The sequence below is a fragment of the Leucoraja erinacea genome, chromosome 36, assembly GCF_028641065.1.
Source record: "Leucoraja erinacea ecotype New England chromosome 36, Leri_hhj_1, whole genome shotgun sequence".
Classification (NCBI taxonomy): domain Eukaryota; kingdom Metazoa; phylum Chordata; class Chondrichthyes; order Rajiformes; family Rajidae; genus Leucoraja; species Leucoraja erinaceus.
Window position 1 is genome coordinate 10,760,550 of NC_073412.1, and position 13,409 is coordinate 10,773,958.

At 43.0% G+C, this 13,409-nt stretch overlaps 1 protein-coding gene across 2 annotated transcripts in view; it reads left to right on the forward strand.

Annotated features, from left to right (window-relative positions):
• The window catches only part of LOC129713551 (deoxyuridine 5'-triphosphate nucleotidohydrolase-like), a 30,543-nt gene extending 17,502 nt beyond the window's left edge, over positions 1-13,041 (forward strand). For both annotated transcript variants that reach the window (XM_055662673.1, XM_055662674.1), the window contains exons 4-7: positions 1,787-1,831; positions 11,184-11,258; positions 12,570-12,640; positions 12,725-13,041. In XM_055662673.1, coding sequence (XP_055518648.1) covers positions 1,787-1,831; positions 11,184-11,258; positions 12,570-12,640; positions 12,725-12,781 — 248 coding nt within the window. In that variant the 3' untranslated portion in view covers positions 12,782-13,041. The remainder of the gene's footprint in view (positions 1-1,786; positions 1,832-11,183; positions 11,259-12,569; positions 12,641-12,724) is intronic.
• The last annotated feature ends 368 nt before the right edge of the window (positions 13,042-13,409 follow it).

Sequence of the window (13,409 nt, forward strand, 5' to 3'; positions counted from 1 at the left end):
CAATTGCCTCCGTCTGCTTTGATTCCCCTAATGGCGGAGCTGGCTTGGGTTTCCAACCTGCAGACCGAAGCCTCAGGAAACTGGAGGAGGCAGAGCTTCAGCCAGGACTTACCAACGCTATGAATGGCTCGTCATCCAACTTCAAGGAAGCAGCGATAAACCTAACCGACTCGCTGTTGTGCAGCCCAACTCCATCATTCCCAAACGTCTGAGGCTGGCGGGACTCGGAACTGAGGCTGCGGGACTCGGAACTGAGGCTGCGGGACTCGGAGCTGTTGCAGCGGGACTCGGAGCTGTTGCAGCGGCACTCGGAGCTGTTGCAGCGGCACTCGGAGCTGTTGCAAGCGGCACTCGGAGCTGTTGCAGCGGCACTCGGAGCTGTTGCAGCGGCACTCGGAGCTGTTGCAGCGGCACTCGGAGCTGTTGCAGCGGCACTCGGAGCTGTTGCAGCGGCACTCGGAGCTGTTGCAGCGGCACTCGGAGCTGTTGCAGCGGCACTCGGAGCTGTGGCAGCGGCACTCGGAGCTGTGGCAGCGGCACTCGGAGCTGTGGCAGCGGGACTCGGAGCTGTGGCAGCGGGACTCGGAGCTGTTGCAGCGGGACTCGGAGCTGTTGCAGCGGGACTCGGAGCTGTTGCAGCGGGACTCGGAGCTGTCGCAGCGGGACTCGGAGCTGATGCAGCGGGACTCGGAGCTGTCGCAGCGGGACTCGGAGCTGATGCAGCGGGCCGACTCAGAGCGGAGCGGAGACGCGTTCCGGCTTTCGGCAGCGGCGACATCACCACGGAGGTCCGCTGGACTGGAGACCGGCATCTTCGGCCTGGATCGATCGCCTCAGTGCAGAGGGAGAACAAGGAGGGAAGAGACAGAGACTAAGACTTTTGCCTCCATCACAGTGAGGAGGTACTTGGTTAACTCACTGTGGTGGATGTTAATTTGTGCTTATTGTATGTTTTGTTATTTATTGTTACTGTGTATAGTCATAGTCAGGCAACGTAATTTCGATCAGACCGAAAGGTCTGAATGACAATAAAGGAATCAAATCAAATTCAAATCAAATTAAACCTAACCCACCCCCTAAACTGGTGTGCTCCCAGTCTCCCAACTCCATCATTCCCCAAACATCATGCTCCTATCCCCTCCTTGGCACATTTTCCTCCCATCCCTCAGTCACCCATTTCCCCATTATTCCCCTTTCCATTGTCCCCTTCCACCCACATAGCTTCCTCCAGCTTTACAGTTCACCCCCTTCTCTCCTTATGTGACACAATTTGTTGTTTTTTTTAATACCTCTAATGTTTGTCACTTTTTCCGCCTATTAGCCAATCATAAACCATTTCACCTGTATCCACCTATCCCAACCCAAAACCTCATCTGTCCATTCCCTTCACAAATGCGGCTTGACCCATTGAGTTTCACTAGCGCTTTGTTTGATATTTAACTTTTTTAGCTATCATGGATGGTGAGTCTTCCCCATTTCATAATTTACTTCAAATTTTCTTTCTCTTATTCTGAAAGAGCCCCTTAAATGTTTGCCACGCCATCAGAAACTAAGAATCCTAAACTCTACATGTATTATTTTAGGTTGGAAAAATAGAATTAGTACACAATTTATATCTATGATTGTACAATACAAGTCAAGTCACTTTTATTTATATAGCACTTTAAAAAAAAAAAAAAAAAACAACTCTCGTTGGCCAAAGTGCTTTACATTGGTATAAGAATAATATAACAAACAATACAAATGGGAATGTAAATAACTTATCCATTTCAACAATTTTTCCTAGCACCGAGATCTGGACTGGCAGCGAAACACTTCATTGATGTTGGAGGTGATGTATTTGCTCTGAAGTATTGAAACAAGATAAACCTGTGAACATCAACTTTATGCTAAGATTTATTTTGAATTTGTTGTTATAAGTACTGTTGTGGCCAGAGGAATGAACAAGGTGGCATTGATGGTTATCACATGGGTTTACATGCAGTCTTGCAGAACAAATATCTGAAGTGACCAACAAGAAAGATTTGGAAGGAGGCTAATCATGAAGTTAAAACAAATAGATAACTTTATGTATCATGTTCATAATTAAATGTATTACCTGACAGAGCATGGATCGAACTGTGAAATACAGTGAAACCTGACAAATGAGCACTGGTTGATGTTCCCAGATGGAGCTTGATCACTTTAAATGTGATTCTGTTCCTCTCTCCTGAAGTGATTTGTTTCTAATTTTATTCAGTAATACAAAGGTAGCTTACGATCTTCGGCGCCACGATCTGTCATTTTTAATTTTGTGCAAAGATTGATTCTTCCTTTGAATGTGATCAATTTGATAGCTAAGGTTTCAGCTAAATATTTGATCCATCACCAAGTCTGCTTGGTTAAAATTGCCATTTTGCATTTATTTCCTATAGATTATCTTTTCCAATATTCTTTCAGCCAATTTCCTGCCTTGTAAGCTAAGGGAGCTTCCCACTTCATAATTTACCCCAAATGTTGGTTTTCTAACCTAACTCAACTAACTAACCTAATCCTAAATTTTCTGTCCCTTGACACTATCATCCTTTCCTATCTGCATATCCCATCCAATATTTGCAGCCTTCTCTAGCTTCAGAAACCTAAAATATGCTCTTCCAAGTCTGACTTGCACATTACTGATTTTGATCATTCCTAATCATATTGATTATGCTATGCTCTTGAAATCTTTGCCTAAGCATCGCTCTTGCTTCACCATTGTGGTAAAATATTGTATTGTATTGTATTTTAATGACCACACAGCCAGGCTGGTGGAATTTTGGGTTGTCAACAGCGACACAATAATAAAGAACACACAACCACAATAAAAAATGTAACACAAACATCCACCACAGCATTCATCACTGCGGTGGAAGGCACAAAAATTTGGCCAGTCCTCCTCCATTTCCCCCTCGTGGACAGGACCAGAGTCCAGAGTCAGTCCAGGATCGGCTCTTCCTCACCGGAGACCGCGGCTTTAAGTTGTTGTAGGCCGCAGGCCGGCGGTCGAGATTTAAAGTCTCCGCCGCAGCCAGAAGCACCGTAGACTGCAGGGCCGGTGGTCGAAGCTCCCCTCCAGGGGTGTTGGTAAGTCCATGCCGGCCCCGCGGTAGAAGTTGGCCGCGGGCCGGCAGTGATGGCTTCTTCTTCCCCCGGGTCCCCACGAGGGGGGGCTGTAGACGCCGCACCAGCTGGAGCTCTGCAGAAGCGACTTGAGGCTGTGACTTCAGGCTGCCGGCTGCCCCAGGCCAGCGAAACGGAGCGCTCCCCTCCAGCGAGCCCCAGCGAGGGCTCACCTGCTCCACGCCGAGAGTCCAAGGGCGCGTCTCCGGGAAAGGCCACGCCGATCCTTGATGTTAGGCCACGTGGGAGGCGACCTGGAAAAAAAGTCGCCTCTCCATGGAGGAGGCGACCAAAGTGGTTTCCCCCTTACCCCCCCACACCACCCCCCACACAAAAAACACAAAACACCAAACCCACAGTTCATTAGACATTCAGTGTGTTCAGTTGATTCACAGCTCAGACAAAGTCATGACCTCTCCCTCCCCATCATGCAGAGACTGAGCCACACCCACACTTCCGGGTTTTATAACCCCTCCCACTCCCACTCCCACCGGAAAAGGTGTGGCTGTCAGGGCGTGATTGACAGGAGAGAGATTCTCAACATTTTTAAACACTAATAACACTTATTTTTCATTGATGGGAAGAATTCTCTGCACCTGCTCAGCGGAGGGGGGACTGACTGAGATGGTCAAAAATCACAGCCGTAAGTGGTAGCGTTTTATCTAAAATCAATATACAGTGCAAACAGGAAGCAAGTGCATTTGCAGTAGTGCCTTTCAACTTCAAGCCAAAGCACCCAAGCCACCATTTGCAGTAAGTAGTGCCTTTCAACTTCATGCCACCATTTGCAGTAAGTAGTGCCTTTCAACTTTAAACCAAAGCTCCCAAGCCACCATTTGCAGTAAGTAGTGCCTTTCAACTTCAAGCTAAAGCACCCAAACAACCATTTGCAGGCATTGCCTTTTTACTTCAAACAAACCATATTTTCATTTTCAAACCACATTAAGGGTACTCAGTTGTGTAGACATTTGTTCAGTGTTATTCAGAGCTCAGAGAGACGTGACCCATGGCTTCATCCATCTTGCAGAGACTGTGAGACACACCACTTCCTGGTTTTTATAGTCCCTCCCCCTCCCTCCAGCAGGTGCAGCAGAGAGAATGGTGATTTTTTTTACTTCAAGCCAAAGCTCCCAAGTCACCATTTGCTGAAAGTAGTGCCTTTCAACTTTAAACCAAAGCTCCCAAGCCACCATTTGCAGTAAATAGTGCATTTCAACTTCAAGCCAAAGCACCCAAGCCACCATTTGCTGTAAGTAGTGCCTTTCAACTTCAAGCCAAAGCACCCAAGCCACCATTTGCCTTTCAACTTCAAGCCAAATCACCCGCCACCATTTGCAGTAAGCTGATTCAACACCAAAGCCCCCAAGCTACCATTTGCGGTAATTAGTGCTCTTCAACTTCAAGCCAAAGCACCCAAGCCACCATTTGCAGAAAGTAGTGCCTTTCAACTTCAAGCCAAAGCACCCAAGCCACCATTTGCAGTAAGTAGTGCCTTTCAACTTCAAGCCAAAGCACCCGCCACCACCAGTGCCTTTCAATTTCAAGCAAAACACCCAAGGCACCATTTGCAGTAAGTAGTGCCTTTCAACTTAGGGCCAAAACACCAAAGCCACAATTAGCAGTAAGTAGTGACTTTCAACTTCAAACCAAAGCACCCAAGCCACCATTTGCAGTATGTAGTGCCTTTCAACTTCAAGCTAAAGCACCCAAACAACCATTTGCAGGCATTGCCTTTTTACTTCAAACAAACCATATTTTCATTTTCAAACCACATTAAGGGTACTCAGTTGTGTAGACATTTGTTCAGTGTTATTCAGAGCTCAGAGAGACGTGACCCATGGCTTCATCCATCTTGCAGAGACTGTGAGACACACCACTTCCTGGTTTTTATAGTCCCTCCCCCTCCCTCCAACAGGTGCAGCAGAGAGAATGGTGATTTTTTTTACTTCAAGCCAAAGCTCCCAAGTCACCATTTGCTGAAAGTAGTGCCTTTCAACTTTAAACCAAAGCTCCCAAGCCACCATTTGCAGTAAATAGTGCATTTCAACTTCAAGCCAAAGCACCCAAGCCACCATTTGCTGTAAGTAGTGCCTTTCAACTTCAAGCCAAAGCACCCAAGCCACCATTTGCAGTAAAAAGTGCCTTTGAACTTCAAGCCTAATCACCCGCCACCATTTGCAGTAAGTAGTGCCTTTCAACTTTAAACCAAAGCCCCCAAGCCACCATTTGCAGTAAGTAGTGCCTTTCAACTTCAAGCCAAAGCACCCAAGCCACCATTTGCAGTAAGTAGTGCCTTTCAACTTCAAGCCAAAGCACCCAAGCCACCATTTGCAGTAAGTAGTGCCTTTCAACTTCAAGCCAAAGCACCCGCCACCACCAGTGCCTTTCAATTTCAAGCAAAACACCCAAGGCACCATTTGCAGTAAGTAGTGCCTTTCAACTTAGGGCCAAAACACCAAAGCCACAATTAGCAGTAAGTAGTGACTTTCAACTTCAAACCAAAGCACCCAAGCCACCATTTGCAGTATGTAGTGCCTTTCAACTTCAAGCCAAAGCACCCAAACAACCATTTGCAGGCAGTGTCTTTTTACTTCAAACAAACCATATTTTCATTTTCAAACCACATTAAGGTACTCACAGTTGTGTAGACATGTGTTCAGTGTTATTCAGAGCTCAGGGAGACGTGACCCTTGGCTTCATCCATCTTGCAGAGTCTGAATGAGGCACACCACTTCCTGGTTTTATAGTCCCTCCCCCTCCCTCCAGCAGGGGCAGCAGAGAGAATAGTGAATTTAAAAAAAAAACATGAATATCTCTGATTTGTCATCGAAGGGCAAAATCCTCCGCATCCGTAGGGCGGAGGGGGGCTCTGAGCGAGGTGGCCAAAAATGACGGCTGTAGGTGGCTGCGTTCTGTCGGAAATCGCAGCACAGTGGGCCAAAAGCGATCAAGATCAGAGATTTAGTAATATATACATATATATATATCTATATATTACTAATAGTAATATTTTGACCGCTTTTGACTCACAGCGATGTGATCTCCGTGAGAACGCCGCCACTTACGCCCGTCATTTTTGGCCACCTCGCTCAGAGCCCCCCCTCTGCCGGACTGGACCAGAGGATGTTTCCCATCGATGAAAAATCAGAGAGATATTAATGTTTATTAAAAAAATTGCCATTCGCTCTGCTGCCCCTGCTGGTGGGAGGGGGGAGAGACTATAAAACCCGGAAGTGGTGTGCCTCACTCAGTCTCGGCAAGATGGAGGAAGCGAGAGGGTCAAGTCTCTGAGCTCTGAATAACACTGAACACACTGAGTGCCCTTAATGTAGTTTGAAAATGAAAATATGGATGGTTTGAAGTAAAATGGCACTGCAAATGGATGGTTTGGGGGTTTTTTTGTGTTAAAGTGAAAAGGCACTGCAAATGGTTGTTTCGGGGGGGGGGGGGGGGGTTTGGGTTGAAGTGAAAATGCACTGCAAATGGTTGTTTGGGGGGGTTTTGGGTTGAAGTTAAAAATGCACTGCAAATGGTTGTTTGTGTTGAAGTAAAAAATGCACTGCAAATGGTTGTTTGGGGGGGTTTGGGTTGAAGTGAAAATGCACTGCAAATGGTTGTTTGGGGGGTTTTGGGTTGAAGTGAAAGGACACTGCAAATGGTTGTTTGGGGGGTTTTGGCACTGGAAATGGTTGTTTGTCTAAAATTGACAACTTCCTGTTTGCACTATATTGATTTTAGGTAAAACGCTACCACTTACGGCTGTGATTTTTGGCCATCTTACTCAGTCCCCCTCCGCTCATCAGGTGCAGAGGATTCTTCCCATCAATGAAAAATAAAAGTGTTATTAGTGTTTAAAAAATGTAGAGAATCTCTCTCCTGTCAATCACGCCATGAAGGCCATACCTTTTCAGGTGAGAGGGAGAGGAATTATAAAACCCGGAAGCGTGGGTGTGGCTCAAGTCTCTGCATGATGGGGGAGGGAGAGGTCACGACTCTGAGCTGTGAATCAACTGAACACACTGAATGTCTACTGAACTGTGAGTGTGGTGTATTGTGGTTTCACCCTGCTTGAAATGGTATGAAACTGCATTTGAATGTGGTGGCCTTGCACCCTGCTTGAAGTGATATGAAACTGCACTTGAATTTGGTGGCCTTGCACCCTGCTTGAAGTGGTTGGAAACGGCACTTGAATTTGGTGGCCTTGCACCCTGCTTAAAGTGGTAGAAAACTCAAAATGGATTTGAATTTGGTGGCCTTGCACTGCTTGAAATGGAATTTCAAGGAATCAACTGCCAACCGTGAGTCAATTGCCAGCCCACCAGCCGTCAGTGAGCTGCCAGCACATCAGGCTTGAGAGACTGATCTGCCACCCCAAAAATCCATTTGGCCCACAATGACCATACTAACCCTCTGGACACCAGTAGTCCCTGCAGTCAACAACACCCATACCAGCGCTCCAGAAAGCCCCCCCCCCACCACTGGCCACCAATATTGGAATTGGTGGAGAGGTGGAATATTGCGTCGGGGGACCAGCCCTCCCGTGTGAACATGGGACCCAACGGGTCCCACTTAGTCTAGTATATATATATATGTGTGTGTGTATACATACAAATATGTATGTATGTGTATATATATGTATATACACATGTAATATATATATATATAGTGATTTATGTGTGTGTGTGGGGAGAGAGAGAGAGATATATATATATTGTGATATATATATATTGTGATATACACACAAAAATATATATACAGAGATTGAAAGAAAAAGGTTGCTAAACAAATTAGAGGAAATCAGAAGAAAGAAACTAGAGAAATATGTAAAGTCAAGTCACTTTTATTTATATAGCACATTTAAAAAACAATTCTTGTTGGCCAAAGTGCTTGGTATAAGAATAGTATAACAAACAACAGTGGTTCATAGATTAAATACAAACATCACTACATACATATAGCCCTCGCTCAGAAGACGTCAAGAAAGGCTTGGGAGTAGAGATGAGGTTTTAGTCTTGACTTAAAGGAGTTGATGGAGGGGGCAGTGCTGATGGGAAGAGGGATGCTGTTCCACAGTCTTGGAGCTGCAACCGCAAAGGCGCGGTCGCCCTTGAGCTTATGCCTAGACCGCGGGATATTCAGCAACCCCAAGTCGGCCGATCTGAGGGACCTGGAGGTGGTGTGGTGGGTGAGCAGACATTTAATGTAGGTGGGGGCAAGCCCATTGAGAGCTTTGTCGACATAAAGGACTTTGTAGACATAAAGTATACACATACACATATATGTGTATACATCTATATAACACATTTTTTTACATGAATTGGTTATCAAAACTAAAACTGAGCCGATCTTCAATTTGGCAACACACTGTCTCATCGGCCATCTGTCACTCAGATCCACAAGGTAATGTACCGTTTAGATCACATGCGGTGTCCGCTCAGATGGATGCAGTATTCTACTACATGATCAGGTGAATGCAGTCGAAATGGTGTTTGCAATTTTATTGTTCCATGTGGTATTCAGCATCATAGAAAAGAATAAGAAATACGTGCACTTACTGTGCCAGCCAGGTCTCTGGTAGACACCATGTGACAACCATTACACAAAATGTATTTGTGTATTCTGATGCCATTTTCAGAAACTTGTCATCAATGTGCTATCTTTTCTTATATTTGTTGTTGATACTATGTTAGTCATATATATATATATATATATATGCGCATATATTTATATGTGTATAATTATATATACAATTGCCTTTATGGTTTATGTACATCATCTGACAAATAAGATAGAGAGTAATAGTGATGCTTTAAATCAAAGTTGCTTCTGATCCATGAGAAGGAAATTTATTTATCTCTAACTTGCCTCTCACACACAGGCACAAACAAACATATAAATAGATATATATATGTTAAATTTAATTTTGTGCACAGTGTGTGTTAAAGTAATAGAAGGGAAACTGCAAAGGTGGGAGCTGGGGAGGAAAGATGGGAGGTAAATGGGGGAACGGGGAAAAACATTTACAATAAAATTAACTAAAATATGTAATGTGATAGATGCTATATCAAACAAGGATGATACACCAAGGATGATAGAGCGGAGTGCACAGCGGGAGGATTACATACCGGAAGTTGCGTTTTGCATTAAAAAATGGTGGCCGTGATGTTTCGTTACGTACTACACGTCAGTCCATTGGATTTCGGAGGAGTGGTCTATCTTGCTCCTCTAGTAGCTTTGCTCCTGTCATCCACTAAGGAGTTGTTGAAATCTCTTCACCCATTTCCCATACAACATCTGCAGAACATGCTCATTGGTGACCAAGAAGTGAGGTCGGGAGAACCTTAACCCTCCTAACTCTTCTCTGCCATAAATCCACATCTTAATTTGGTGCAAATTTCCCAGTTATCCTGGCCCTACAACAAGCTCCTCGCCAAGTGTTTGCTGCTGTGTTGCAGATCCCACAGGGCTCCCTTCAAAGTTGGGGAAAAAAAAGACATGGGAAGCGAGGGAAATCGGACACTCAATAAACTAAACTTGTATACAAAAACAAACCGCTGAATTATTTAGCAGGCCGTCTACTTAGTGAGGAATAAAATTGAAGATTTTTGGGTTGATTTAATCAGAATTCTTATTCCAAACTGATAAAGCTGTTGGGCATCAGCAGTGGATGCATTAACATGGGTGAGTTGCCCGTGACAAAAGGTTTTCAACCTTCTCTGATCACTCTTCTACCAGGTTAAAGCCCAATATTTTCAAATTTCATGCACGAATCCTGGTAACACTGCGTTAAAAAAATAATGTGATTAAATCTTTTTGTTGAAATTAAAACAAGATGCTTGCGTTGAGCTTCATGTTTAGCCAGATGTGCAGATTGTTTCAAATGCACGTGAATGTCAAGGTCAGTGGTTTTCTGTTTTCATTGATAACAAGTGCTGAGGTGGTTCTGTAAGAGACCAGCAGGCTGCTGCAGAAAAAAAGTGCTGAGTTTAATGGAATATTTGCTACAAAATTATCCGGTGGAATCTCACTGCAACTTCTTGAGAGAACAGTTTGGTGTAATGTCAGTCGCCTTTTCTCATAGTTCTTATTCTTGCAGTTTGAATTCAATATTTCACTAAGGAAGAATGTAGAATCAAGGAACTGTAGATGCTGGTTCACCCCCAAAAAAGGAGACAAATTGCTGGAGTAACTCAGTGGGTCAGCATCATTCCTGGAAAAAATGTGTAGGTGATGTTTCTGGTGGGTCCTTTATTCAGACTATGAAGGAGATGAGGAGCTAGAAACGCCTCTACTACCTTAGAAGGCTTAGGAAGTTTGGCATGTCCCCAACAATTCTCACCACCATTTACAGATGGGGGGGGGAAGCACTCACTGTTTAGCTCCTTGACTAGGAGCAGAATGTCTGAATCTTTAAGGGTTTAAAAAAAATATCTGTAGGGTTTTTGGCATTTGGGTCCAAAATTGCTGTGCACATCCTCAATTTCTCAGATCTTGTTCTTGACAAAATATTGACATGGTTGTCCTTGTATATTGCATGCTGATTGTCCCTTTGTAACCTCTACCCTCTGCATCATCTGCTTAGAGTTGTCAACAACTTCATGACTTTCTATTTCCTTGCCCAGATCACTTCTAAATGTGGCACTGAGACATAGTCACATCCCATTATCCCATTTCTACATCCTACCGCAAAATAGTAACAAATACAGTCCCACGGGTTCTTATTTTTCAGTTTCTTGTGTGAAACAGAATGGAATGCCATTTGGCAGTCTATGGAATCCATCAGAGACTATAGTATCTGTCCCTGTGGTTACTTCTGAAAGAGACAAATAAATGTTGTTCATGCTTTTCAAATTCTTGATCAGCTTTGTTTGTCTAAAGTACAGCCATTCATTAAACTTTCCAAAAGACGAACAGCAAAGAATTGTTGGGTGTGGATGTGAATGATATCACTCTGCTTGTATTTTCTAAGGGACTCGATAATGAATGTTGTATTTGAGCTTTTTAAGTTCCTCCAAAATAATTTGTCTTTTCTTATTGTGTCCTAGCTGGGGTTATTGATGAGGATTACAGAGGAAATGTTGGTGTAGTTCTGTTCAATTTTGGAAAAGAAAGTTTTGAAGGTAAGGGATGAATTGGCAGTAAATATCCACTGTTGGTGCAAAAACTGAAAGAATGTTGGGGTGGGAGTTAACTATGATGTGAATCAATTATTAAGATCTGGCATAGAAGATATTTTGAATTTAAGAATATCCATAAAATTGCCAATTTGGTTTCATATTTTTGTCACAAAATGCCTATTTTACAGAATAAAACTTGATAGGCAGGCAAAATGACCTATTGAAAACCCTACCAATATATGTATGGCACATGCTTCAATTTTTTCTTTTTATGTGAAAGGAGCAAAATTAGGCCATTCGGCCCATCAAGTCTACTCCGCACTTCAATCATGGCTGATCTTAACCCCATTCTCCTGCCTTCACCCCATAACCCCTGACACCCATACTAATCAAGAATCTGTCAATCACTATTTGGTAAGTTTCTGTGAGTTAATCGTGTAATTAAACTAGTGGAAGAGCTAGTATTTATTGTTGAAGGATACTATGATTTTGTATTTGATGGTAACATGTGACACTACCTGCTTTTCAAAAATATTATTTTGCAAGAGGGCCCAGCGACACCAGCTAATTTGATATTCTGGGTTAAGTTGTAGATCTTTCTATGATTTGGCCGCAATCATCCTGTTTAGGGTGGAGGGGAGTGGAATCGTTATTGGAATCTTTCGTGACAGCTGTTAGAATGGTGTTAGAGAAAGAATTGGGATTTGCTTCATAGTTGAATTGCCTGCCAAATGTGAAGAGATCTAGGCTGACACATGACAAATGGCCACCTGGTACCAAAGCAACTGCTGCATCTGAAACTGATGATAGTATAAACTGCCACATTGTAACAGGAGAGGAGATTGATGTTCAATGTCTTAGCGTGGAACGAGAGCAGATTTGTCCAATTGCTTTGATGATTACCAGAAACGTGTCAGATTAGGCTCCATTTATTTGTTGTTATGGTTACCAGACGATAAAATAATAAAGCATAGAATAATTTTCATTATACACTGAGACCATTGTCAAGCATTTAAGTTTAATCAAAAGGGGAAAAAGACTATTAGATAGTTTTGTGACTGGTCTTTTGCTTAATTTAATTGCATTAACGTTTTGAAATGGTGGTCATCTTTTTTCACTTGTGGCAAAATGTTTAGGTTTAGTTGCAAAACCGATGTTAACATTATTGAGAACTCGAGTAGCTTAAGTTTTCCTGAACTTTGATATATGTTTATTTTTGAGCTGTAGATAGAGTTCAGTCGTGCATGATCTAATAGAGGAGAGGTAAATATCTGTATTAAATGGTTTGAGGAAAGCATTTTTATATTTTGACAGTTAAAAAGGGTGATCGAATAGCTCAATTGATATGTGAACGCATCTGCTATCCAGAGCTTGAGGAGTTAAAGGTGAGTAATTTTAAAATGCTACTTTGATTTTATTCTCTGATAAAGAATCCTTTCATTTTACTTACCCATTGTATTTCTCTGCAGAGCCTGGATGAGACAGAGCGAGGTGCAGGTGGCTTTGGCTCCTCTGGTACAAATTGAACGTGATGTTCTGCCAAAGCATGTCAGACATTGCCTAATTCTCTTCAAAGATGTTTAAAGCTGTGGATTCTTCGTGAAAAAGTTGTGATCGATGGTCCAGTTGTCAGGATGTTTCCAAAGTGCAAAAATGAGCTGACATCATGTATGTATTTCAGGGTGGTTAAGAGATAGTGGTCTCTATGGTGACCATGTAAATCATAGCCGGAACAATTGGGGACATTTTGGGTTATTTCGGGAATAAATGTAAACTTTTTTATGGACTAGTGCCTTTGTCAATCTATATACGGAATTTTTTCATGTGTTCATCTTGGTGGAAAAATTTATATGGCAGTAAAGCATGGAACTCTACTTGCTACTTTGCCATTAAAGGCAAATGGTGGGAAACAATCCATAGTTCCTGAAAATAGAATGTTTACTACTATTCTTAACGTTTATTTTGGCAAAACTAGATATGAGCAGGAGTTGGCCATTTGATCCTATTAATGTGTTCTATCTTTCATCATATTTCTGAGCTTTTACCTGCACTATCTCCATGTCCCTTGATTGTCTTTATCTAGGAATCTAACTCTGAGCCTGCATATTTCTCTGGACTAGACAATTCCAACATATCATCTCCCTCTGCAGAAAT